This window comes from Pelophylax lessonae (assembly GCF_965119305.1).
Source record: "Pelophylax lessonae genome assembly, chromosome: 1".
Taxonomy (NCBI): domain Eukaryota; kingdom Metazoa; phylum Chordata; class Amphibia; order Anura; family Ranidae; genus Pelophylax; species Pelophylax lessonae.
In genome coordinates this window covers 735,055,528-735,080,629 of record NC_138768.1, presented here as the reverse complement: position 1 = coordinate 735,080,629, position 25,102 = coordinate 735,055,528, and the positions used below count along the sequence as shown (strand labels likewise).

At 46.4% G+C, this 25,102-nt stretch overlaps 1 protein-coding gene across 1 annotated transcript in view; it reads right to left on the bottom strand.

Annotated features, from left to right (window-relative positions):
- PPAT (phosphoribosyl pyrophosphate amidotransferase) overlaps positions 1-17,139 on the bottom strand; it is a 54,649-nt gene extending 37,510 nt beyond the window's left edge. Inside the window, exons 1-3 of the mRNA XM_082264989.1 lie at positions 16,849-17,139; positions 8,671-8,737; positions 3,878-4,084 (exon numbers count right to left, since the gene is read on the bottom strand). Coding sequence (XP_082121115.1) covers positions 3,878-4,084; positions 8,671-8,737; positions 16,849-16,976 — 402 coding nt within the window. The 5' untranslated portion in view covers positions 16,977-17,139. The remainder of the gene's footprint in view (positions 1-3,877; positions 4,085-8,670; positions 8,738-16,848) is intronic.
- Positions 17,140-25,102: the final 7,963 nt, after the last annotated feature.

Below are 25,102 nucleotides of genomic sequence, written 5' to 3'. Positions count from 1 at the left end.
ATTTTCGTGCTGAACAGTTCATGGAAACGACATCCTCACAGGAGTAGTATATATTATACGGATTAGAGTTTAACATGCATGTATCCAGCCATGCACAATTAATTTAGTCTTATGCAAGTCACATTTTTGCCCAAAGGCAACAATTACCAAAGCAAGGATTTCAGGTTCTGGAATGTCGAGAGCTGATCATACTTTATAATGAAAGTCATCGTAAATATATAAAACAATTAGGATTAAAGAGTGTAAGGCATGTGAGCCAAGCAGTGCTCCTCTAACAAGCAACTACATAGCTGGCCTAACATTTGCGGGTGCACTATAAATGTGAAATTGTTATAAGATGGCCATCTAATATTTACGGGCACTATTCGTGTCTGTAGCTCTACATTTCACTTATTTGCCGCTTTGATTACATGCATTAAAAAAAAAAAAAAAAAAAAAAAAAGTAACTATAAAGAACTAGGATGTTTAGCAGCGGATCACACTGGCGCAATTTCTAATGCGCTCCAAACATGCACTGAGCTTGCATTGCCATGAATTCACATGAGTTTTTAAATATGTGACCACTCGCACAGAAACCACATGCTTTGCCACGTTTTGGAAATGTATATCGCCATAATGGCATGCTAATCGTGATTGGGGAACCATTAAAAATGATGCTGCATTCACATCCACGTATTTCCAAATGCACAGAAAACATGTGCATTGGAGATGCACTGCAAAGCGCATTGCACTTGCATTGCCATTATGGAAATGCAGCGTTGATGCATGTCTGTGGTGCTTTTCCAAAATGTGTGGCAAAAAAACGTTTTCTTTGCGGGCTGGTACACTTTCAGAAACGTGCAGATATGAATGCAGCCCAATTGTTGAGGACAACTCAATCGTAGTTAGCAGGGGCTAAATGAGCTACAAACACGCACTGAAAAACGTGCGACACGCTACGACCAAAAAGGTTCTTGAGCTACTTTGTGGCCTTTTTTGCATATATGGAATGGGCTGCCCTATGCAGGTTTACACATGAAAAATCTACAAGAGGGATCTGTTACCGCTATGCTGTCAATGGAATGTGATAGAGGGGATTTTTTTTAGGCAAGGATGACCTGGGAGGAGAGGTGAGGAAAAGGAAAAAAATAAACCACTACAGAGGATGGTTCCTTAAAGAAGGGGCATTTTCATTCATTAAATGACATGCAGGAAGGAGCATGGCCAGATGCCCGGCTGCTCATTTTTAATCACATCCCCCCCCCCCCTCATGAGATTCAAATTAAAATATGGGTCTGAAATGTACTATGCTTTTTGTAGCGTTCTCTCCTTGCCAGAGATTGCCAACAAAAGCACTTTTTAACCATCTTGTGATAGGGGCCCTTTTTTTGGGGGTGAGACGAGGACAGTACAAGTCAGAGTTCACACATGATTTTAACTCTGCTCAGAAACCAGTCTGAATTTGCTGCCTGACAGTATACCGAGCCACAGCCATTAGGCAAGCCAATAACTCGATATAAAAAAAGGTGGTTTTACTCAGAAAGCAGACTGTCCCCCATAGTAATTGTAAAATGTACATTTTTAGTCTAGGAACACTTTAAGTGACTGCAAGTTTTGGAAAAAGGCCAAAACATAGCATGAAGAGTTTTTACCCATCAGGACATGGGCCACATAGGCCCCTTTACCACAAGCATTCACCTCACACTGACTGACTGTTCTACTACAGTCTGATTTCTGGGAACAAATCACAACTTTACTGCCCTTATCTAATAGATAATAAAATGCTAAGGCAGGGAAGAAATGCTCCAGTTTCAAGGTCTGGAAAGATTTCTGTACATAATGCAGTGAATTTAAAAGGCCGAACTACAAAATTAAATCTACATATCAAAATCAACGACCTAACTATCAACCCATCCATCCACCTATGCTAAGGTCCTAGGTGTAATCCTGGACTCTGAACTATCCTTTCAGCCACACAGCCAGTCACTGTCCAAAGCTTGCTGCCTCAACCTCCAGAACATTGCCGATACGCTCCTTCCTATTCCCCCTTCAGTCCATCATGAATGCTGCAACCAGGCTCATACACCTTACAAACCGCTCCGTCTACTACCCCCCTTTGCCAATCCCTCCACTGGCTGCCACAACCTACAAAATAAATTCAAGTTACTAACCATAACTTACAAAGTTATGGCATCTCTTGATCCTCCCTCTTGATTGTAAGCGCCAATTCCTACTGTAAAGTATTGTTTTGTACTGTCTACCCTCAAGTTGTAAAGCGCTGAGTAAACTGTCAGTGCTATATAAATCCTATTAAATACATAGCAGATTAATTGATGTATAAAGGCAACACCACCAATAACCACTGAAAATCACGAGATAAGGAAACAGCTGAGCACAATGTTCTCTAAAGACATCGTGACTGACGTACGAAAGGTGTTGTACGATTCGCTCTGAGGTGTAACATTTAGATCACCAGACTAATGTCCTTCAAAAAGGCTGAAACACAAACATTGTACCACTAAAGTTTTTAAATACATTGTAAGATGAAGTACAATTAAAACAAACTTATTTAGCTTTGGCTAGAGCTGAGAAAGATTAGAATGCCTGTCAGTTTTTACTGCTGCCTCTGCCCTGAATCTGTCCTGTTTACTATGAACAGGGAGCAAAAGCTAAGCCCCGGTTCACACTTATGCGATGCGGGAAGGCTGCAAATTCGCAGCCTGTTCCCGCATCGCAAACGCACCCCTGGCAGTTCACACTGCCATATGCGATACGCTGGGGGTGTCAATGTAATCTTAACGACACCCCCAGTTTGATCGCATATCGCAGTGCGATCTTGCAGTTCGCACAGGATCGGATCGCACAAGTGTGAACCGCTGTGCGATCCGATCCTGATGCGGCTGCAAAAAAGGGTCCTGTGCGTCTTTGCTGCGGGTGCGGTGCGAATTTAGCCATACAAAGTGTATGGCTAAACTCGCACCGCACAGCTGTTCGCATGTAATGAAGGAGCAGTTCGCTCCGACATTACATGCGATCGCCGCAGCCGCATCAGTGTGAACCGGCACTAAAAGACAAACCCAAAATTTGATGGAAAGGAAAGAATGGAAATATTCTAATGACACTGTTCCTGAGAACCCTGGTGACCAACCGGTATTCCCTCACTATGAAACGGGAAGGGAAATTTCTCATAACAAAATCTAAGATGTTCTAACCCACTTGAGCAATCCAAAATAAACTAAAAAAGGTTCTGCTTTATTTAAAGCCATTTATAGTGGTGCATGTTTTTAATTGTAGCACGGGTTAGGCAACCTTTGCCACCCCAGCTGTGGCGAAACTACAAGTCCCATGGGGCCTTGTATATCTATGTCTCATGAGCTGGGACGTGAACGGTGGCGAACGCCCAAAGTTTACCTTTTGGTTATTACTGGGCGATTGAAACAGAAAAAAAAAAAAACAACACCCCACACTGTATAGCACAGATGGACAAATGCATCAGAAAGATTCCACTCCATTGCACACTGGGCCATCTAGCTACCGTCAAATACAATAGTGCAGTGCGAGCAGCTAATAGTAGCTATAATAAAAGTCCATATAAATTCATCAAGAGAGGAACATCAGTCACTGTAGATGTGCATCTGTTTGCGCGGATTATCTTTGCATTTAGCTACCGTGCCTCAAACCCCCCAAGCATTTTAGTGAACCCAGGAGGGACAGATGCAGCAATCAGCACTGACAGGCTGTGTCAATCTGGCTGGACAAGACTGGCCCTATGCATTCGGGAACAAATGCCCAGACTGCAGAAGAAAACTTCTGTTCCGAGCATTAGTCTAGAACATTTTCAGGTAGACATACAAACTGCATTTTTAGGTAGATTTAAACAGGAGCTTAATCAGATTACCTTTCGCTTAAGTCGAGCTGCATTTACTAGTTCTCCATTATGTGCCACAGCAATCTTTCCATGGAGCGTTTCAACGACGAACGGCTGACAGTTCTCCAATGCAGAATTTCCTGATGTCGAATACCTTGTGTGCCCAATTCCCAGGTTGCTCATGTTCAGTTTCTTCAAACTTTCCTCACTGAACACGTGATTGACCAAACCCATTCCCTGTATGGGGAGAGAAAAGCATGAGCATAGCATTGGAAGACTTTATGGGCATCCAAACCATAGAGTAGATACACTAACACCCAATAAGCTTCGGAGGACAGATTGATGTCTGAGCATAGCACTGAAGACTGTATGAGAGTCTTCTGTATTGTATTTTATAGGAAAATAGTATTTGTACTCAACAGTCCCAAAGCATTCCCTGTAAGGTGGAGAAACCAAGCATAGCTTTTCATTCCAAGTTCCTTAATACAGTGGGTATAGAAGAGAACCATCCCCTTTAAAATGATTACATTTTGTTGCTTTGAAGACTGAAATGAAGGCAGACCGCTGTATTAGTGAAACTTATAACATACAAGTGAAAGATAACCCCCCAATGTCAGGAAATAAATTTTAAAAAAATCACTGAGTTGGGGGGGGGGGTATCACCCCCTCCTTTGTCATTTTGTTGGACCACATTTTGCTTTAAATTACAGCCTTTAGCCTGTTGGGCCATTTTCCACTAACTTTGCACATCCAGACTTTGCAATATTTGCCCACTCTTTGCAGAACTGCAACTAAAAATAAATTAGGCCTAAACAGCAAACCATGTCTGGCAGAAATCCAATACAGCTCATTATCCAAAGAACACCATTCCTACAGGAAAGCATGGAGGTGTTAATATGTTAGGGGGGGTTCTCTGCAGCAGAGACTGGGGCACTTGCCTGAATATAAAAAAAATGGATGGGGCAAAATATCAAATTCTTGAAGAAATCTGCTGCGCTCTGCCAGAAAGTGGTCAATGGGAAGATGATTTACCTTACATGTCAATGACCCAAAGCATACAGCAAAAATGACCACACAGTGGTTGAAGGAGAAAAAGGTGAATGTCCTTGCATGGCCTAGTCAGGGCCCAGACAAATGGTCACCAAATTTAACTGAACTTGAGCAGTTCTGCAAAGAACTCAGGGATTGGGTTTTAATTTTTTTTTTCTAACATGTCGGTGTTAGAGCTTTCACTTAGATGAAATACAGCTGGATTAAAAAAAAAAAAAAAAGCGGTCTTAATTTTAGGCTGCAAAGCAACAAAATGGTTGTTTTAAATTGGGGTGATTCTTTCCTATACCCACTCTATGTGGGGCTCCAAGTGCAACTTTACAACCAAAGGGCCATCTATAGCAGTGAGTGAATGTAATTCTACAGACGGCGGACAGACATTCTAAAAAGATGGTCAGAGACTGTAGATATGCTTTAGGAGTTGGTGATTTGGACATGCTTTGTGAGACAATCAAAGCCTGTAGAAACATTACACGAGACCTACATCTGTTACAGCCCCTTAAAAAAGCCATGGTTCCACATTAGTGTTCCCTACAACCCACTAATTGTGACCCTGCAAGATCTATGAAAGGTTGTACAGGCCAGTCAAGTTCCTCCACCCCAAACTCGCTCATCCAGGTCTTTAATGGACCTTGCCTTGTGCACTGGCCCAAATCATTTGGTGGCGGGGGGAAATTAAGATGTGGGGGTTTTATCAGGGGGTCTAAGACATTTTGGACAACTTCATGCTTTCAACTCTGTGGGAACAGTTTGGGGATGGCCCCTTCCTGTTCCAACATGACTGCACAAAGTAAGGTCCATAAAGACATGGATGAGCTAATTTGGGTGGAGGAACTTGACTGGCCTACAGAGTCCTGGCCTCAACCCGACAGAACACCTTTGGGATGAATACGAGCAGAGACTGAACCAGGCCTTTTCTTCAACTTCAGTGCCTGACCTCACAAATGCTCTTCTGGAAGAACGGTCAAATTCCCACAGACAATCCTAAACCTTGTGGACAACATTCCCATAAGAGTGAGTTGAAGTTATAGCTTCAAAGGGTGGGCCAACGCAATATAGAACCCTATAGACTAAGACAGGGATGCCATTAAAGTTCATGTGCCTGTAAAGGCAGGCTTCCAAATACGTTTGACAATATAGTGTCTACACACGTGATTCTGCTCAGCTGGTTTTCACATTAGGCAATCGGAAACACATGAGGCAAGAGCCTCAAAAGTTTTATAAGGTATGGTGGTCCATGGCGTGACACTTAGGATAAAAGCGATTCTATAAGGTATGATTTCAGACCCCATTTAGAGAAATGATAAATCCAGGACCTCAGACTTCTGCACACAGGACTCCATGGTCGCCTTATTTTCTAGATCTGTACAATTCACTGGGGTGACAAAGTGTACAAGCTATAGTCTCCAAATAGGATTATACCTCTGAGGTTTATACATGCACTAACGATTTTACTTCTCTTCTCGCACTTCTAAATTTGATAATGTATTTGAGATGCTGTAACGGGTTAGGTCCCATTCGTCCTGTGCTCAATTACTTTACTGGGATACATGTCCTGCGATGCCCTTTATGTATTATTCTTTAACCTTTTTTTTCTGCATCTTCTGTATGAATGACATTCCATTTTGCCTTCTATTTGCCTAGGTTTGCCTTGCATACTTTCAATAAAACCAGAAAAATAAATAGTATGAAAGAAACCAAACCCTTTAGCTACTAAAACTTAGGTATACAAAATACTTTTCTTCAGTGGCCTTAGTAAGCACCTAGGTAAGGTAAACAGACTGTCTGCAGGGGCTCAGAGGGCCACAAAATTGTCAAAGGGGTGCAGGTTGGGCACCAGGGACGTCTTTAATATGGATTGGACCCTGGGCAAACATTTTATTGGGCCTCTCAAATCCACTTAACTATGTGCAGGCCTTTTGCCCTGCGTTAAAGATGACCCTGGCCATAGGGTTTGAAAGATTAAAGTGGATGTAGAGGTCAAGAACAATTACAGTCAGCTCCTCTGTCCTATTAATCTCTCCTACATATTTTTAAGTTGGATCTTTTATGGCCCATCACATGACTTCCAATCCACGGGCTACAAAGGGAGGGGCCGAGTACCCCCTCCGATGTCAGCCAGGGAGGTCATATGACCGGCCAGAAGAGATCAAAGACCAGGTTTCCTTTTTCCAAAAACATTTACAGTGTGGGAAAGATTACTATAACAGAGGAGCTGGCTTTAACTGTTCTTGAATACAAAATGTGCAGCGCAATCTTAATTCACTTTGCAATGAGAATTCATAAAACAAATCACTCAGAGAAGATCCAACAGATTATATATAATAGGTGCATATGATTCTAATGGCAGGGTGCAGGATAGTGAAGACAGCCCCTCTTTAAATAGCAAAAACCAGAGTGCCAATGGTTAAATCATGCTATGATTCTAGGTGCTCGTGGGGTCTTCCTGTGGAGGTGAGAGGCAGAGAATGCTGTGGTGGTGGGAGACAAGCACCTAGAATCATTGCATGATTTAACCATTGGCACTCTGGTTTTTGCTATCTAAAGAGGGACTGTCTTCACTATCCTGCACCCTGCCATTAGAATCATCTGCACCTACTATATATAATCTGTTGGACCTTCGCTGAGTGATTTGTCTTATGCATTATCATTGCAAGCTGGATTATTAAGATTGCGCTGCACATTTTGTATTAATATTTTTTGAAGGCTTTTTAGGTTTTTCATTGTGTTCAGCTGCTGATCTGATTTTATTATATTGTGGAGTTCAGCGCTGAATATATTTTTATTTTAACTTTTACTTTACTTTTACTGGCAGCTACTAATAGCGGCAGGAGCCATGATTACCATGGTCAGCACAGGGAGGGACACAGGAACAGGCAGGGTCAGCCAGGTTTTTTTACAGATTAGAAAGGGCAGATTGGACCACATAAGCACCGTGTTTTGTTTGATCTGCTATAAGAGAACAGGAGCTCTTTTTAGGGTTACAACCACTTTAAAGCAAAAATTGCCCTTAGTCTCAAAACAAACTATAGAGCTTTCGCATCCATGGGAGAACCGAATGCCAGGGGAGTAAAGAGAGGGCAGATATAAGCAGCTCACTGAATTGAATCAGTCTTTGCTCTGCATGGGCAAACGAACAACTACTCACTTTCAGCAAAACATCTCCAACAGGTTGAATTTTCTTTGTGCCAATGCAGCTTTCAATCGTCTCAATATACTTGTATGTACCCCAACTTCTTTATATACTTTCCAGAATATCATAGGGACCATCGTTGTGTAATGCAGCATAAAAATTTATTTTTTAGTGCCATAGACATTTACAGGCATGTAGAATTAATGTGCCAGTATGGTCTATAGAAACTCTTGGGATTTGGGGTTATACAAGGCTGAAACCCCATGGGACATCGCTGGATGCCAGGTCATCAAATCACCTAGATGGTCATGCGGAAGGCAGGGCACGAGTCACATACTGTTAAGTACCTAAATGTATCAGGTAAGTCACTTTCCTTCACTGTCTGAATGAAGAAGTCATTTGAAAAAACCCCTTGGCAATAATGGGTGTCAGTGGGAAACCCAGGTACCAAAGTTAATGAGACAGTCAATGCAAACCTATGGCTTCTGGGGAGAATTAGTTAGGACCGCCCAAGTCAAACCAAAGACATTACAGAAGGGTTACGATTTTGGGGTTGGCTTTTAGACTTTAGTTGGTCTCAGGCCTGGCAGACATGGCTTCTAGGACGTGTATTCTTTAAAAGCTTGGTCACCAATTTTACCTTGTGCATTCTGTATGTTGGCACAGCATCTCCATCACTTGTCACAATGCCGGCACTTTCCTGTCCCCTGTAAGATATAAATAAGCAATTAATTCGACATTTAAATATTTGTATACTTCTCTGCATTTTATGCTCACACATTTTTATCTTATGTGCATTATCAGAAAAGCCACGTGATCCTGTACAAAGGAGACAGAACATCAAACTCAAATGCAAATTTTAGGGAACAAAACGGACTGCAGCCTTTTCCCTATTTCATCATGAACACAGGTGAGCCTTTTGCTGCACTCTATTGTTACAAAAAGTTTTAATAGTCGTGGAAAAGGTGCTTTGATGGTGGTTGCTTCTCAAGTTATAAACCACGCAGGCCCCTCACACTAATCCACTGGAGTTTCCATGCCGTGCAGCTTACCCATAGCTTTTTAGAGGGTAACTAGCACTTTACCGTAGACTTCCATTAGATCAGAAGGTGTTAGTGCGTTATCTAAGAGCATGCATCCTGCATGCAGGACTTTGTGTGCTTTAACACACTAAAACCTCCTGATCTAACGGAAGTATATGGCAAAGCATAGGTAACCCGAAGGAAGAAAGAAAAAAAAACAAAAACTAACAGCTACACTACGTAGGCAAACCAAACGGATCGGTGTAATAACCTTATCGTGAATACACATACCAAGTTCATGATTTGAAGTAATACATTTCTTGACCTTAAATTCCCATGGTAAAGACAGTCCTAATGATCATCAAAATATCCAGAAAATTTGTTTCTGCATATAAAGGCCTAGGCATTTCCATGACTTATCAGCTTAAAGTTCTTTAAAGCTGAATGCTGGAAAATGGAAGTCCTCCTTTGCAGTGGTGATGCCCCCTCCTACACTGCAAATGTTAACGGCCTGTTTAGTCTAGGGCAGTGGTTCTCAACTGCTGTCCTCAGGACCCACTAACAGGCCAGGTTTGCAAGATAACTGAAATAGACAGGTGATAGCATTTGCTGCTCAGTGATTGCAGCATTCTGGCCTGCATCTCCCCAAGGTAATACTTAAAATCTGGATTAAGCCCTGTACACACATTGATAATCAGACGACTTATCGTTCACATTTTGTTGCATACCAACATCAAATTCAACAATGCGTACAAACTGTATGATTTTTGTAGTATGATTCGGGAAAAGCTTCCTGGTTGCTTAGCTACGAATCAGATGGTGCAAAACAAAAACAATGGCAGCCAGGCTTTTTACATGCTTTAGCGTTTTTGATCATGTGCGGTCTTTGTGGATCGATTTTTAGCGGACGCATAGTGTACTGATGAAAACAATTGTCGTTCGTGGGGCTATTGTACGACAGAAGTTTTCCTGTTTGTCCCTTCAGATTTTGTTGGACCAACTGTCATGATCGGCTGTCGAAAAGCGGTGTACTAACGATCAGATTATCGTGCGACCAGGTCGAAAGCGAGTTTATTCGTACGATTATTGGAACGTGTGTACGGGGCATTAGTGGGTCCTGAGGACAGGAGTTGAGAACCACTGGTCTAGGGAAAGCCTGGAGCACTTTTTACTTACCCGATCTCTGCTCCCTGGGCAAACTGTGTCCCCCTCTGGCAGTGAACTGTCCTTGGTGTCCTCAGGTCTAATGCAGGGCTTTAGGGGCTGCATCAGTCTTGACGACATCAGAGGACCTTACACTACCAAAGGAGAGTGCAGGGGAGACGAAGCTGCAGGGCCCGATCTAGCAACGTGAAGGAAACTGGAAGCAAAACTGCTTTCCATGGTCCACTAGGCATAAAACAAACAAGCAGTTCACCTTTGCAGTGGGGGTGCAGTTTTAAAGGATAAATTCACCTTTTGTAATAGGTTACACCCATATTTAGGGTGTTACATGTCAGATGCACTAGCCCCTGCTCCTACCGATCCCCCATTTTGACAGCTAGCAGGAGATCTCTCTCCCCCCCCCCCCCCAGAGCTAGCAGGAGATCTCTCCCCCCCCCACAGCTAGCAGGAGATCTCTCCCCCCCCCACAGCTAGCAGGAGATCTCTCCCCCCCCCCCCCAGCTAGCAGGAGATCTCTCCCCCCCCCCCCAGCTAGCAGGAGATCTCTCCCCCCCCCCCCAGCTAGCAGGAGATCTCTCCCCCCCCCCCCCAGCTAGCAGGAGATCTCTCCCCCCCCCCCAGCTAGCAGGAGATCTCTCCCCCCCCCCCAGCTAGCAGGAGATCTCTCCCCCCCCCCCCAGCTAGCAGGAGATCTCTCCCCCCCCCCCAGCTAGCAGATCTCTCCCCCCCCCCCCAGCTAGCAGGAGATCTCTCCCCCCCCCCCCAGCTAGCAGGAGATCTCTCCCCCCCCCCCCAGCTAGCAGGAGATCTCTCCCCCCCCCCCCCAGCTAGCAGGAGATCTCTCCCCCCCCCCCAGCTAGCAGGAGATCTCTCCCCCCCCCCCCCAGCTAGCAGGAGATCTCTCCCCCCCCCCCCCCCAGCTAGCAGGAGATCTCTCCCCCCCCCCCCAGCTAGCAGGAGATCTCTCCCCCCCCCCCCAGCTAGCAGGAGATCTCTCCCCCCCCCCCAGCTAGCAGGAGATCTCTCCCCCCCCCCAGCTAGCAGGAGATCTCTCCCCCCCCCCCCAGCTAGCAGGAGATCTCTCCCCCCCCCAGCTAGCAGGAGATCTCTCCCCCCCCCAGCTAGCAGGAGATCTCTCCCCCCCCCCCAGCTAGCAGGAGATCTCTCCCCCCCCCCCAGCTAGCAGGAGATCTCTCCCCCCCCCCCAGCTAGCAGGAGATCTCTCCCCCCCCCCCAGCTAGCAGGAGATCTCTCCCCCCCCCCCAGCTAGCAGGAGATCTCTCCCCCCCCCCCAGCTAGCAGGAGATCTCTCCCCCCCCCCCAGCTAGCAGGAGATCTCTCCCCCCCCCCCAGCTAGCAGGAGATCTCTCCCCCCCCCCAGCTAGCAGGAGATCTCTCCCCCCCCCCAGCTAGCAGGAGATCTCTCCCCCCCCCCCCAGCTAGCAGGAGATCTCTCCCCCCCCCCCCAGCTAGCAGGAGATCTCTCCCCCCCCCCCAGCTAGCAGGAGATCTCCCCCCCCCCAGCTAGCAGGAGATCTCCCCCCCCCCAGCTAGCAGGAGATCTCTCCCCCCCCCCAGCTAGCAGGAGATCTCTCCCCCCCCCCCAGCTAGCAGGAGATCTCCCCCCCCCAGCTAGCAGGAGATCTCTCCCCCCCCTAGCTAGCAGGAGATCTCTCCCCCCCCTAGCTAGCAGGAGATCTCCCCCCCCCCCCAGCTAGCAGGAGATCTCCCCCCCCCCCAGCTAGCAGGAGATCTCTCCCCCCCTAGCTAGCAGGAGATCTCCCCCCCCCCCAGCTAGCAGGAGATCTCCCCCCCCCCCAGCTAGCAGGAGATCTCCCCCCCCCCAGCTAGCAGGAGATCTCTCCCCCCCCCCCAGCTAGCAGGAGATCTCCCCCCCCCAGCTAGCAGGAGATCTCTCCCCCCCAGCTAGCAGGAGATCTCTCCCCCCCAGCTAGCAGGAGATCTCTCCCCCCCCTAGCTAGCAGGAGATCTCCCCCCGCCCCCAGCTAGCAGGAGATCTCTCCCCGCCCCCCCCCCCCACACTAGCTGTCACAATCTGCAAAAATCACGTTATCGATTCAGTGTTCTGTGAATGGGAAAACTACAGTGGAGCTGTTGAGCATTGTGGTAGTTCATTCCGGTCACTGCAACTGCCTGGCCATATCAGAGTTACTGCCAGACAGATACAGCCTGCAGGACCGTGGCATTACCCCACAATCTGCCGATTGTGGGTGTAATGCTTTACAGGTCCATTACAAAAAAATAAATAAATGCATATTTTTAACTTTGCATTTAGTTTTTTTTCTAAAATTGAACTTATCCTTTCTCAAACTATTACACAATATAAAAAAAAAAAATCAAAACAAATAGAGAAAAATTGTGCATTTGAGAAAAAATTGTGTATTTGAGTTATTGTATATAAAGGTTAACTTTGATGGCCTTTACATTTTTATGTGCTTAAGTGTTTACTTTACAATTTCCTTTTACATGGCGATAGTCTTCCTCTTCCATATTTTTATTGTTTTGTTAAATGTAGAACTGAGTAGATCAGTGACTAGAGATAAGGCAACTTAGTCTCATCACCCTGCCTTCCTTCTAAACACATTTTAATATAAACCCACCACACAGGAGTGTAATGAGTCCGCTGGCCCATAGACTAAAGTGGGGTACACACTAGTAGAAAATCTGCCAAAAATTCCCATCAGAGGTTAAAAAAAAAAAAAAAAATCGTACGATTTTTGGCTAGTGTACACGACTTTCAGCAGCCGGTGCTGACATTTCATTTTCATCGGAAAAAAAAAAAATGGAGGGACAAACACCAAAAGTTTTATCATCCGCCCCCAGCACGACTAATTTTCGTTTAATGTGTATGCAGTACGTCCGTGAAAAATCGGATACAAAAGACCGCGCATGATCTGAAGTTGCTGACGACCCGGAAGTCTAGGTACAAACGTCCCCAAGAAAAAAAAAAAAAAAAAAAAAAAAAAAAAAAACGGACGAGAAGTTTCGTGAACATTATGCACTGTCAACTAAAAACGGTTATGACCGCTGAGCAAGAGAGAAAAATCTGAGGATATTTCGTCAAGCCTTTACATTGAGAGTAGTAATAAAAGGCCACCACTGAAGGAGAAAGCACAACCTGTGTATTGTAATAAGCAAATATGGCCGCTAACACCCACATTTATAGTACACAAACGAGATTTGTAAAGCATTTACAACCAACCTATCAGATTTACATAACTGTATCTGAATCTGGAAGGTGGTCTGCAAGATTGTAGTAAGTGATTTGAGAAATGCACCAAGGTGGATTGCATAGAATTTCCCAAGACATACTGGTAGGGCAACGCTAACATTTTGGCTACAGTGATACTCGCTGTCTAAATAATGGCGCTTTTCCACTGCATGGAACCGAACGGTTCGGCTCGCTTTTGTGCTTTTCCACTGCTGGTACCGCATGGTATAGTGTAGGAACGGTTCGGTGGCGCTTTTCCACTGCATGGAACCGAATGATACGGCTCTCAAAAACCGTACCACCTCGATTGTGGTTCCAACAGGTACCATACCCGGTACCATATCCCACAATCCTTTGCATGCAGTCACTACTAGCCACTGATTGGTCAGAGAATCCCACCCACCCCGTTGTTATCCCACCCACTTAATTTTAGTACTACTTTAGTGGAAAAGCAAACCATACCGTACCGTACCGAACCGTTCCAACACCGTACCAGCAGCGGAAAAGCAAACCGGGCCAAGCAGGGCCGAGTAGAGCCGAGCCGGTACTTGCAGTGGAAAAGTGCCATTATAGACTGGTGTCAAGAAGCCCTTCTACATAGTAAACACAGGGTGCCGGTGCCATTTAAACACACTTTACATTTTTTTCTTAAATAAATGCAAAGCTTTTTTCCAATCTCAATTAATGCAAATTGTTCTCTGATTGGATGAAGTGGAAAAACAAGGTGGTGATGTCACAAACCCCACCTCATCCAATCTGAGAACAATTTGCATTCAATTTGAAAGTGCAAGGCATTCTTGGAATAGTATGGCATATGCATACTAACATTGGTCGAAGTTGGACAAATGCAACTGAAAAAAAAACCTACAAAACCCACACATACTAGAGTTTTAGCATTAATTGGGTACGGTTAAAAATGGTCCTAGAGATTGATATTATATATATTATTACTACTACTACACCCACATACGGTAAGCTCCTTGAGGGCATTGGCTGATGGGAATGTACAATATGTAAAGCATTGTGCAAATTGTCAGCACTACACCAGTACCTATAACTGAATATTGGATGATCTGGTCCCCGTATCGGCAGCAGCAGGGATTCAGTTGTACGATATACATGACAGATTTTACATGTATAGCTTAAAGGATAAAGAGACTATACATTCCTGGATTAACTGAAACACACACATGGTCCACGGAGTGCATTGCTTTCCCACCACTAGCCTAGCCATGTGTCTGAGGGGCGAGCCACTTTCAGAAACCTCTTCCCAGGACTTAGCGCTGACCTCTGACCGGTATCAGATAGCAATCTATCTTTGGAAGGCCATGTGAGTGGCATGGTCAGCACCATTTTGTTTGTCACAGAAGGTGTTTATGGAGTTCATACACGCAACCTGATCCACTGTGCACACAACCCACACTCATGGAGATACTTCTACATCAATGGAAGGGATGGAAACTTCCTGGGTCAAACCAAAGCCTTCAGACGGATACAGGCAAGGAGACTTTGCTCCTGTTTTTTGGCAACAGGGTGATTGTAATGGTAATTTAGTTATCAGCTAGAACTAGATCACAAGTCATTGAAAAGGACAGCGGTGGGGTGATGGGCAGCTTTCCTGCCCTGCTAGAATGCAATCAAACAAAAGCAGAGGTCAGTACAATGCACCAAATCAGGTAGAACTAGAAACAAAAAAATAAACTTTGCCTTAGGAGAAATAGCCAAGGATACAGTCAACAGTACATACATGCGCCAAGTGGGCCATTGATTTGTCTACAAACCTTCCCAACCATTTGACAGCAATGGAAACCACCATTTTAAATGGTCCAGACTGACTTCCACCAGAACAGATCGTTCTATTTTGATCAAAATAATTAGATTGTATCAGCTTTTCAGTGGAGTCAATTATTGAAAGATGCAACCACTTCATCAAAAGTGATCACTATACTGAACAATCCCCAAGCATGCATGAAATAAAAAATTATGCCAATACATAACAGACAGCATATAGATCAGCTATATGGGCTGCATCATTGTTTTAGTGCTATTGATCGGATCACGTTTTTAGTGCAATCAACTTTTGAGAGCTACAACTACTTCATCAAGTGGCAGTGATCATTATGCTGAATAATCATATGCATGCAGATATATATATATATATATATATTTTTTTTTTTTTTAACTAAGCCCCAGTGCATGCTTACATTATGGATCAGCTATAATGGCTGTATCATCTTATTGATCATATCACCTTTTCAGTGCAATCAATTTTTGAAATATACAACTACTTCTTTAAAGTAATCATACGCAATCCTATGCATGCATAAAATATATAAACAATAAACCCAATGCATGCATGCTAGTGTTATGGATGAGCTATAAGGGCTGTATCATCCTATTGATCATAGCTTTATAATGCAATCTATTTTTGAAAGCTCCAACTACTTCATCAAAGTGATTATACTTAATAACCATAGGCATGCATGATTAAAAAAAAAATTATGCTAATACATACATGGCCTTTATTATAGATCAACTATACAGGCTGCATCCCTTTATTGATTGTATCACCTTTTCAGTATAACAACTTCATCCAAATGATCACTATACTGAATAACCCCAATGCATGCATGATATATAATACTAAACAATAACCCCAATGCATGCATGATATATAATACTAAACAATAACCCCAATGCATGCATGATATATAATACTAAACAATAACCCCAATGCATGCATGATATATAATACTAAACAATAACCCCAATGCATGCATGATATATAATACTAAACAATAACCCCAATGCATGCTAGCACTAAGGGGTGTATCATTTTATTGATCATCACCTTTTCAGTGCAATCAATTTTTGAAAGATAAAACTTCATAGTAATCACTATACTATGCATGTAGAATCTAGAATCAAACAATAACCCCAATTCATGCATTATGGATCAGCTATAAGGGCTGTGTCATCTTATTGATCGTATCACCTCTATAAATAATCATTTTTTGAAAGATCCAACCACTTCATCAGTGATCATTCTACAGTCCAATGCATGCATAACATAAAAAGTCACACATGCACAACTAGCATTATAGAACAGATCTAAGGTCTATGCACAGGCCCTCCATACAACCTGTAGAGTTAGGTCTGTGCAAAGAGAACTCATCTGAGCAAACAAGATCCTGCCTATGTCAAGCCTGGCCCAGTGAGGTTCTGCAGCAGCTGAGGCTCATCACCAGATCTGCACATGATCTGAGATTAGATCTAGCAAGCATCCAATGAGGTTCTGCAGCAGCTCCGTGTATACATCACGATCAGAGATCTATGGGTGTATAGGGGGAGGGGTTGCACAGATCCATCATGTGCCCCTATGGGCCCTGTGGTCGGTTACCTGTGCTGCAGCCCCACCAGCCCCAGTGTGATGACATGGGGCACATCCAGCTGGGTGGGCCAGGTATCGGAGGCGATGCAGCCGAACACCCCGCACTCCTCCCGGATCCCCAGCTCCTCTAGCTCCATGCTGCACACACGTGGATCTCCGCAGACAAACACTTCCTGGGCAGCGGTGGGTGCTCGGCCCGGGCTATTTAAATGTCCGGAGGGGAGGGAAGCTCCTCCTAGAGAGAAGGATGGGGGATCGGGAAGTTGGAGTACAGGGCTGCCATGTGAGGGGGTGGGGGAGGAGCTGAATACCGATGGGGGGAGGGGCTGAGCACCGGGTGGGGGAGGAGCTGAGCACCGGTCTGTTTCTGTTTAATGCTGACTAATAAACTCATGAGCTCCGCACAGTGCCTGGAGGAGTGAACGTGCACACTGCCGATCAGAGGGGCAGACCTTCACACTCTGAGCACTATCCTCTCATCTACAGAGATTCCTCCATAGATACAAAGCTAACACCATTACACAGCCACATAGGACTCTGTACAAAGCTTACGTGGGAGGGGCCCAGCAGCTCCACCCACTACTGTCTGCCGGAAGGGGTGGAGACAAGACCGGTCATAAGGAATGAGAGCAGCAGTGACTGGTCTTTATTACAGGAAGTTTCTGCACACTGGATTACTATAAAGATCTGGAAGAAATACACAAAGCACACCAAGACCCAAGGAAGAAGACATGATTCTTCTATTTAGATTAAGGTGACCAGATTTTTAAAATGAAATCCGGGGACATTTTTTTTTATGGCAAATGGCACAGGACTGCTTAATACACTGGGCACATGACTACATAATACACAGCACTGGGCACAGGACTGCTTAATACACAGCACTGGGCACAGGACTACATAATACACAGAGCGCTGGGCACAGGACTACATAATACACAGAGCGCTGGGCACAGGACTACATAATACACAGCACTGGGCACAGGACTACATAATACACAGGGCACAGGACTGCTTAATACACAGGGCACTGGGCACAGAACTACATAATACACAGAGCGCTGGGCACAGGACTACATAATACACTGGGCACAGGACTACACAATACACAGAGTGCTGGGCACAGGACTACATAATACACAGGGCGCTGGGCACAGGACTACATAATACACAGAGCGCTGGGCACAGGACTACATAATACACTGGGCACAGGACTACACAATACACAGGGCGCTGGGCACAGGACTACATAATACACTGGGCACAGGACTACACAATACACAGGGCGCTGGGCACAGGACTACATAATACACTGGGCACAGGACAACACAATACACAGAGCGCTGGGCACAGGACTACATAATACACAGAGCGCTGGGCACAGGACTACATAATACACAGCACTGGGCACAGGACTACATAAAACACAGGGCACAGGACTGCTTAATACACAGAACTACATAATACACAGAGCGCTGGGCACAGGACTACATAATACACTGGGCACAGGACTACACAATACACAGAGTGCTGGGCACAGGACTACATAATACACAGGGCGCTGGGCACAGGACTACATAATACACAGAGCGCTGGGCACAGGACTACATAATACACTGGGCACAGGACTACACAATACACAGGGCGCTGCGCACAGGACTACATAATACACTGGGCACAGGACTACACAATACACAGGGCGCTGGGCACAGGACTACATAATACACTGGGCACAGGACAACACAATACACAGAGCGCTGGGCACAGGACTACATAATACACAGAGCGCTGGGCACAGGACTACATAATACACAGCACTGGGCACAGGACTACATAATACACAGGGCACAGGACTGCTTAATACACAGGGCGCTGGGCACAGAACTACATAATAATACACAGAGTGCTGGGCACAGGACTACATAATACACAGGGCGCTGGGCACAGGACTACATAATACACAGAGCGCTGGGCACAGGACTACATAATACACTGGGCACAGGACTACACAATACACAGGGCGCTGGGCACAGGACTACATAATACACTGGGCACAGGACTACACAATACACAGGGTGCTGGGCACAGGACTACATAATACACTGGGCACAGGACAACACAATACACAGAGCGCTGGGCACAGGACTACATAATACACAGAGCGCTGGGCACAGGACTACATAATACACTGGGCACAGGACTACACAATGCACAGGGCGCTGGGCACAGGACTACATAATACACTGGGCACAGGACTACACAATACACAGGGCGCTGGGCACAGGACTACATAATACACAGAGCGCTGGGCACAGGACTACATAATACACTGGGCACAGGACTACACAATACACAGGGCGCTGGGCACAGGGCTACATAATACACTGGGCACAGGACTACATAATACACAGAGCGCTGGGCACAGGACTACATAATACACTGGGCACAGGACTACACAATACACAGGGCGCTGGGCACAGGACTACATAATACACTGGGCACAGGACAACACAATACACAGAGCGCTGGGCACAGGACTACATAATACACAGAGCGCTGGGCACAGGACTACATAATACACTGGGCACAGGACTACACAATACACAGGGCGCTGGGCACAGGACTACATAATACACAGAGCGCTGGGCACAGGACTACATAATACACTGGGCACAGGACTGCACAATACACAGGGCGCTGGGCACAGGGCTACATAATACACTGGGCACAGGACTACATAATACACAGAGCGCTGGGCACAGGACTACATAATACACAGGGCGCTGGGCACAGGACTACATAATACACAGAGCACTGGGAACAGGACTACATAATACACAGAGCGCTGGGTACAGGACTACATAATACACAGGGCGCTGGGCACAGGACTACATAATACACTGGGCACAGGACTACATAATCCACAGAGCACTGGGAACAGGACTACATAATACACAGAGCGCTGGGTACAGGACTACATAATACACAGGGCGCTGGGCACAGGACTACATAATACACTGGGCACAGGACTACATAATCCACAGAGCACTGGGAACAGGACTACATAATACACAGAGCGCTGGGTACAGGACTACATAATACACTGGGTACAGGACTACACAATACACAGAGCGCTGGGCACAGGACTACATAATACACAGGGCGCTGGGCACAGGACTACATAATACACTGGGCACAGGACTACATAATCCACAGAGCACTGGGAACAGGACTACATAATACACAGAGTGCTGGGTACAGGACTACATAATACACTGGGCACAGGACTACATATTCCACAGAGCACTGGGCACAGGACTACATAATACACAGAGCACTGGGCACAGGACTGCATAATACACAGGGCACTGGGCACAGGACTGCATAATATACAGGGCACTGGGCACAGGACTGCATAATACACAGGGCACTGGGCACAGGACTGCATAATACACAGAGCACTGGGCACAGGACTACATAATCCACAGAGCGCTGGGCACAGGACTACATAATCCACAGAGCGCTGGGCACAGGACTACATAATCCACAGAGCTCTGGGCACAGGACTACATAATACACAGATCACTGGGCACAGGACTGCATAATACACAGGGCACTGGGCACAGGACTGCATAATACACAGGGCACTGGGCACAGGACTGCATAATACACAGAGCACTGGGCACAGGATGGCATAATACACAGGGCACTGGGCACAGGACTACATGATACACAGAGCCCTGGGCACAGGACTGCATAATACACAGGGCACTGGGCACAGGACTGCATAATACACAGGGCACTGGGCACAGGACTACATAATACACAGGGCACAGGACTACATAATACACAGGGCACAGGACTACATAATACACTGGGCACAGGACTACATAATACACAGAGCCCTGGGCACAGGACTACATAATACACAGGGCACAGGACTACATAATACACTGGGCACAGGACTACATAATACACAGAGCCCTGGGCACAGGACTACATAATACACAGGGCACTGGGGACAGGACTGCATAATACACTGGGCACAGGACTGCATAATACACTGGGCACAGGACTACATAATACACAGAGCACTGGGCACAGGACAACATAATACACAGGGCACTGGGGACAGGACTGCATAATACACAGGGCACTGGGCACAGGACTGCATAATGCACTGGGCACAGGACTACATAATACACAGGGCACAGGACTACATAATACACAGGGCACAGGACTACATAATACACAGGGCACTGGGCACAGGACAACATAATACACAGAGCACTGGGCACAGGACGGCATAATACACAGGGCACTGGGCACAGGACGGTATAATACACAGAGCGCTGGGCACAGCACTACCTAATACACAGAGCGCTGGGCACAGCACTACCTAATACACAGAGCGCTGGGCACAGCACTACCTAATACACAGAGCGCTGGGCACAGCACTACCTAATACACAGAGCGCTGGGCATTCAAGCCACCAGGTTGTTTCTCAGCCAGCATTAGAAGCCCTGTGTACAGTATTCTGGCCCTGAATCCAGGGACAAAACTGGGGATCCAGGGATGCGCACTAGCACAATATGACATTCATTTGCAGGGGGAATTTTTTTTTTGCAGTTTAGTGCCGGTTCACACATATGCAATGTCAGACATCGCATGTGATTCGCACCGCACTGCTCTGCAAATCAAATGCTTTGTCTGTGCAATGCAAATTCAGCCACAAAGATTGTATGGCTGAATTTGCATCGCATTCAGACCAAAGTCACACAGGACTCTTTTTTTTTTTTTTTTTTAACACCTATGCAATCCGATTCCTGTCCTAATTGACAGTGGGCACTCCAATATGTGAACTGATTTGGGGGTGTCATTAACTTTGTTTTGACTCCCTCAGTGATTCGCATATGGCAGTGTGAACTGTCTGTGAGTCGAGTGCGATGCGGGAACCTGCAGTGGATTCGCAGGGTTCCCGCATCACATGTGTGAACAGGCACTTACTACTGCTTTAATCTTGGAGTTCCCCTTACTTTGGATCAGGGGGTCTCCAAACTTTCTAAACAAAGGGCCGGTTTATTGTCTTTCAAAGTTTAGTGGGGCTGGACTGTGGCCAGTGGGAGTAGAAAATGTCTCAGGCGTGGTGGTCAGTGGAAGTAAATATATTCCATATTGCCTGTGGTCAGTGGGAGGAATAGTGTCTGATAATTGGTATCACTGAATGGAATAGTGCCCCATCCTTGGTGTCAGTAGGAGGAATAGTGCCCCATCATTGGTGTCAGTTGGAGGAATAGTGCCCCATCATTGGTGTTAGTGGGAGGAATAGTGCCCCATCATTGGTGTCAGTGGGAGGGATAGTGCCCCATTATTGGTTTCAGTGGGAGGAATAGTGCCCCATCATTGGTGTCAGTGGGAGGAATAGTGCCCTATCATTGGTGTCAATTTGAGGAATAGTGCCCCATCATTGGTGTCAGTGGGAGGAATAGTGCCCTATCATTGGTGTCAGTTGGAGGAATAGTGCCCCATCATTGGTGTCAGTTGGAGGAATAGTCCCCCATCATTGGTGTCAGTTTGAGGAATAGTGCCCCATCATTGGTGTCAGTGGGAGGGATAGTGCCCCATCATTGGTGTCAGTAAGAAAAAGGTTTGTTGGGCGCTTCAGTTTGGAGATGGGTCTCCAATGAGGCAGTCTTGATAGGAGAGGGGCAACCAGACTAGTGGATGGACTTCAGAGGTGCACTGATGTGTCGTGCTTACACTGAGGGCAGCTCTAAGAGGCCGAAGCAAGGTCCCACTAGCAAGCGAAGGAAGGAAGGAAGGCGCCGCTGAGTGTAGCAGATGTAACTTTTATTCCATAACAAACACATAAACTTGCATAGAGGCTGGTGTATTTCCTTGTAGCTCGGGGGTCCCTTCCTGGTCCACGGGGATCCCATCCTCAAGCTGGCCAGCAGCCGGGAGATGATGCTACATTGAGGACCAATCAGAGGGACTGAATCAGACTGAGGCAGCGGTGGAACACATGCCTCACTGATGAACCCCACCAGCGTGATGGCATAGAGGGGCGGTAACCGGTTTCGGAAGTGCTCCTACCCGCCCCTCTATGCCATCACGCTCGTGCGGTTCATCAATGAGGCATGCATTTCACTGCTGCCTCGGTCTGATTCAGTCACTCCGATTGGTCCTCCTTGTAACGTCATCTGCCGGCCAGCTTGAGGATGGGATCGCCCTGGACCAGGAAGGGACCCCCAAGCTACGAGGAAATACACCAGCCCCTAGGTAAGTTTGTGTTTATTATGGAATAAAAGTTACATCTGCTACACTCATCCGCGCCTTCCTTCCTTCCTTATCATTGGTGTCAGTGGGAGGAATAGTGCCCCATCATTGGTGTCAGTGGAAGGAATAGTGCCCCATCATTGGTGTCAGTGGAAGGAATAGTGCCCCATCATTGGTGTCAGTAGGAGAAATAGTGTCCCATGTTTGGTGTCAGTGGGAGGAATAGTGCCCCATCATTGGTGTCAGTGGGAGGAATAGTGCCCCATCATTGGTGTCAGTAGGAGAAATAGTTCTCAATCTTTGGTGTCATTGGGAGGAATAGTGTCCCATTGTTGGTGTCAGTGGGAGGAATAGTGTCCCATTGTTGGTGTCAGTGGGAGAAATAGTGTCCGATAACTGGTGTCAGTGGGAGGAATAGGGCTCCATTGTTGGTGTCAGTGGGAGGAATAGTGCTCCATCGGTGTCAGTGGGAGGAATAGTGTCCCATCATTGGTGTCAGTGGGAGGAGTAGTTTCCCATCATTCAGCTTTGGGTGGGGCTGCAGGGAGGATCTCTTACTGAGTGTCTGAAGCTGTTCCAGGTGTTCTGTGTGAGAGGGAAGTGTGGTAAAATCTCTCCCAGCCCTCCTGGCTCCTTTCTGGGGAAGCCATGGAGGCCAGCGGGGCCTCTCCTGCTGGAGGCTCTCAGCCATCTCCTGGGCTGATGGGTGACATGCCTGCTGTTGGACAAGCCATGGCTGGTGATCTCTCTGCCCCTGGTGAGGATGAAGATGCTGAGTCCATTCGGGAGCGAGTGGTGGCCAGGATCAAGGTCCTGAATAGGGAGAGAGACCAGCTCTACAAACTCAGGGTGGAGTTGAAGCGTCTGCGAAAGCAGCGTGAAGGTTTGTACAGCTGCAACCGTGGATCTATGGATTCGGAAATCCAATTGGCTAAGGTTCAGGTTCAACACCAGGAAACCATTGTGGCCACGATGGAAGGCAGAGATGGGCCGTTCAAGGAAGTTTTGTAATGACCGGAGATTTGCAAGGATGGCAAAGGTTGAGGAGGAGACCCCCAGTTCTGCCCCCCTGCCCCCCCCCCCCCCCAAGGTGAGGTAAGACAGCCCATTGCTGATGTTTCCTCTCAGGAAAGATTGCATTTAAAAAAAATTGAATTTTTGTAAAATCTTACCGTAAAATTCCTTTCTCTGAGTCCTCCGACAGTCGCCGCACACTCATACAGTCTTCACTAATGGGGTATTGCTTCCTCTCCACAGGAGTATCTAGACATAAGACTTGTAAAAAGCAATTCATTTACATAGTCACACCCATGGGGGCTGTCCTTCTAGTCCAATACCCCTCTGCAATAGCCATCCCAACTCAGTTTGGTCGCAAGCAGTAAAGTGTAGAAAAAAACAAAAAGAGGGGCGGGGGCGGCGACTGTCGGAGGACTCAGAGAAAGGAATTTTACGGTAAGATTTTACAAAAATTCAGTTTTCTCTTACGTCCTCCGACAGTCGCCGCCCACTCATACAGTCTTCACTAATGGGGAGGTCCCAAAGCAGTGTAGACATGAGGGGTGGGAAACGCAACTGTCAGAAAAGGCAACGCAGTACCCACATCAGAGAAAGGAACCGTACATGAACAGCAAGGGAACCTTCTGGGCAACAAAAAAGGCTCAACAGGAGCAACAACCCAGGAAAGCAAAGAACCAAGGGGGAAACAACCCCAACAGCTAGGGACCCGTACAAAAACGAGGGTCCCGAATGGTACTGCCGCACAGAGAACTTTGCGGCCAAAAGAGGCATCAGCCGATGCCAGAACATCAATTTTGTAGAATTTGGAAAAGGTGTGCACCGACGACCAAGTCGCAGCCTTGCACACCTGGGCCACCGAGGCCTGATGCCAGAAGGCCTAGGACGCACTCACCGATCTGGTAGAGTGCGCCTTGACAGGGAAGGGAGGTACCGGTCCCTCAACGAATAGGCCTGTACAATCGTCTGA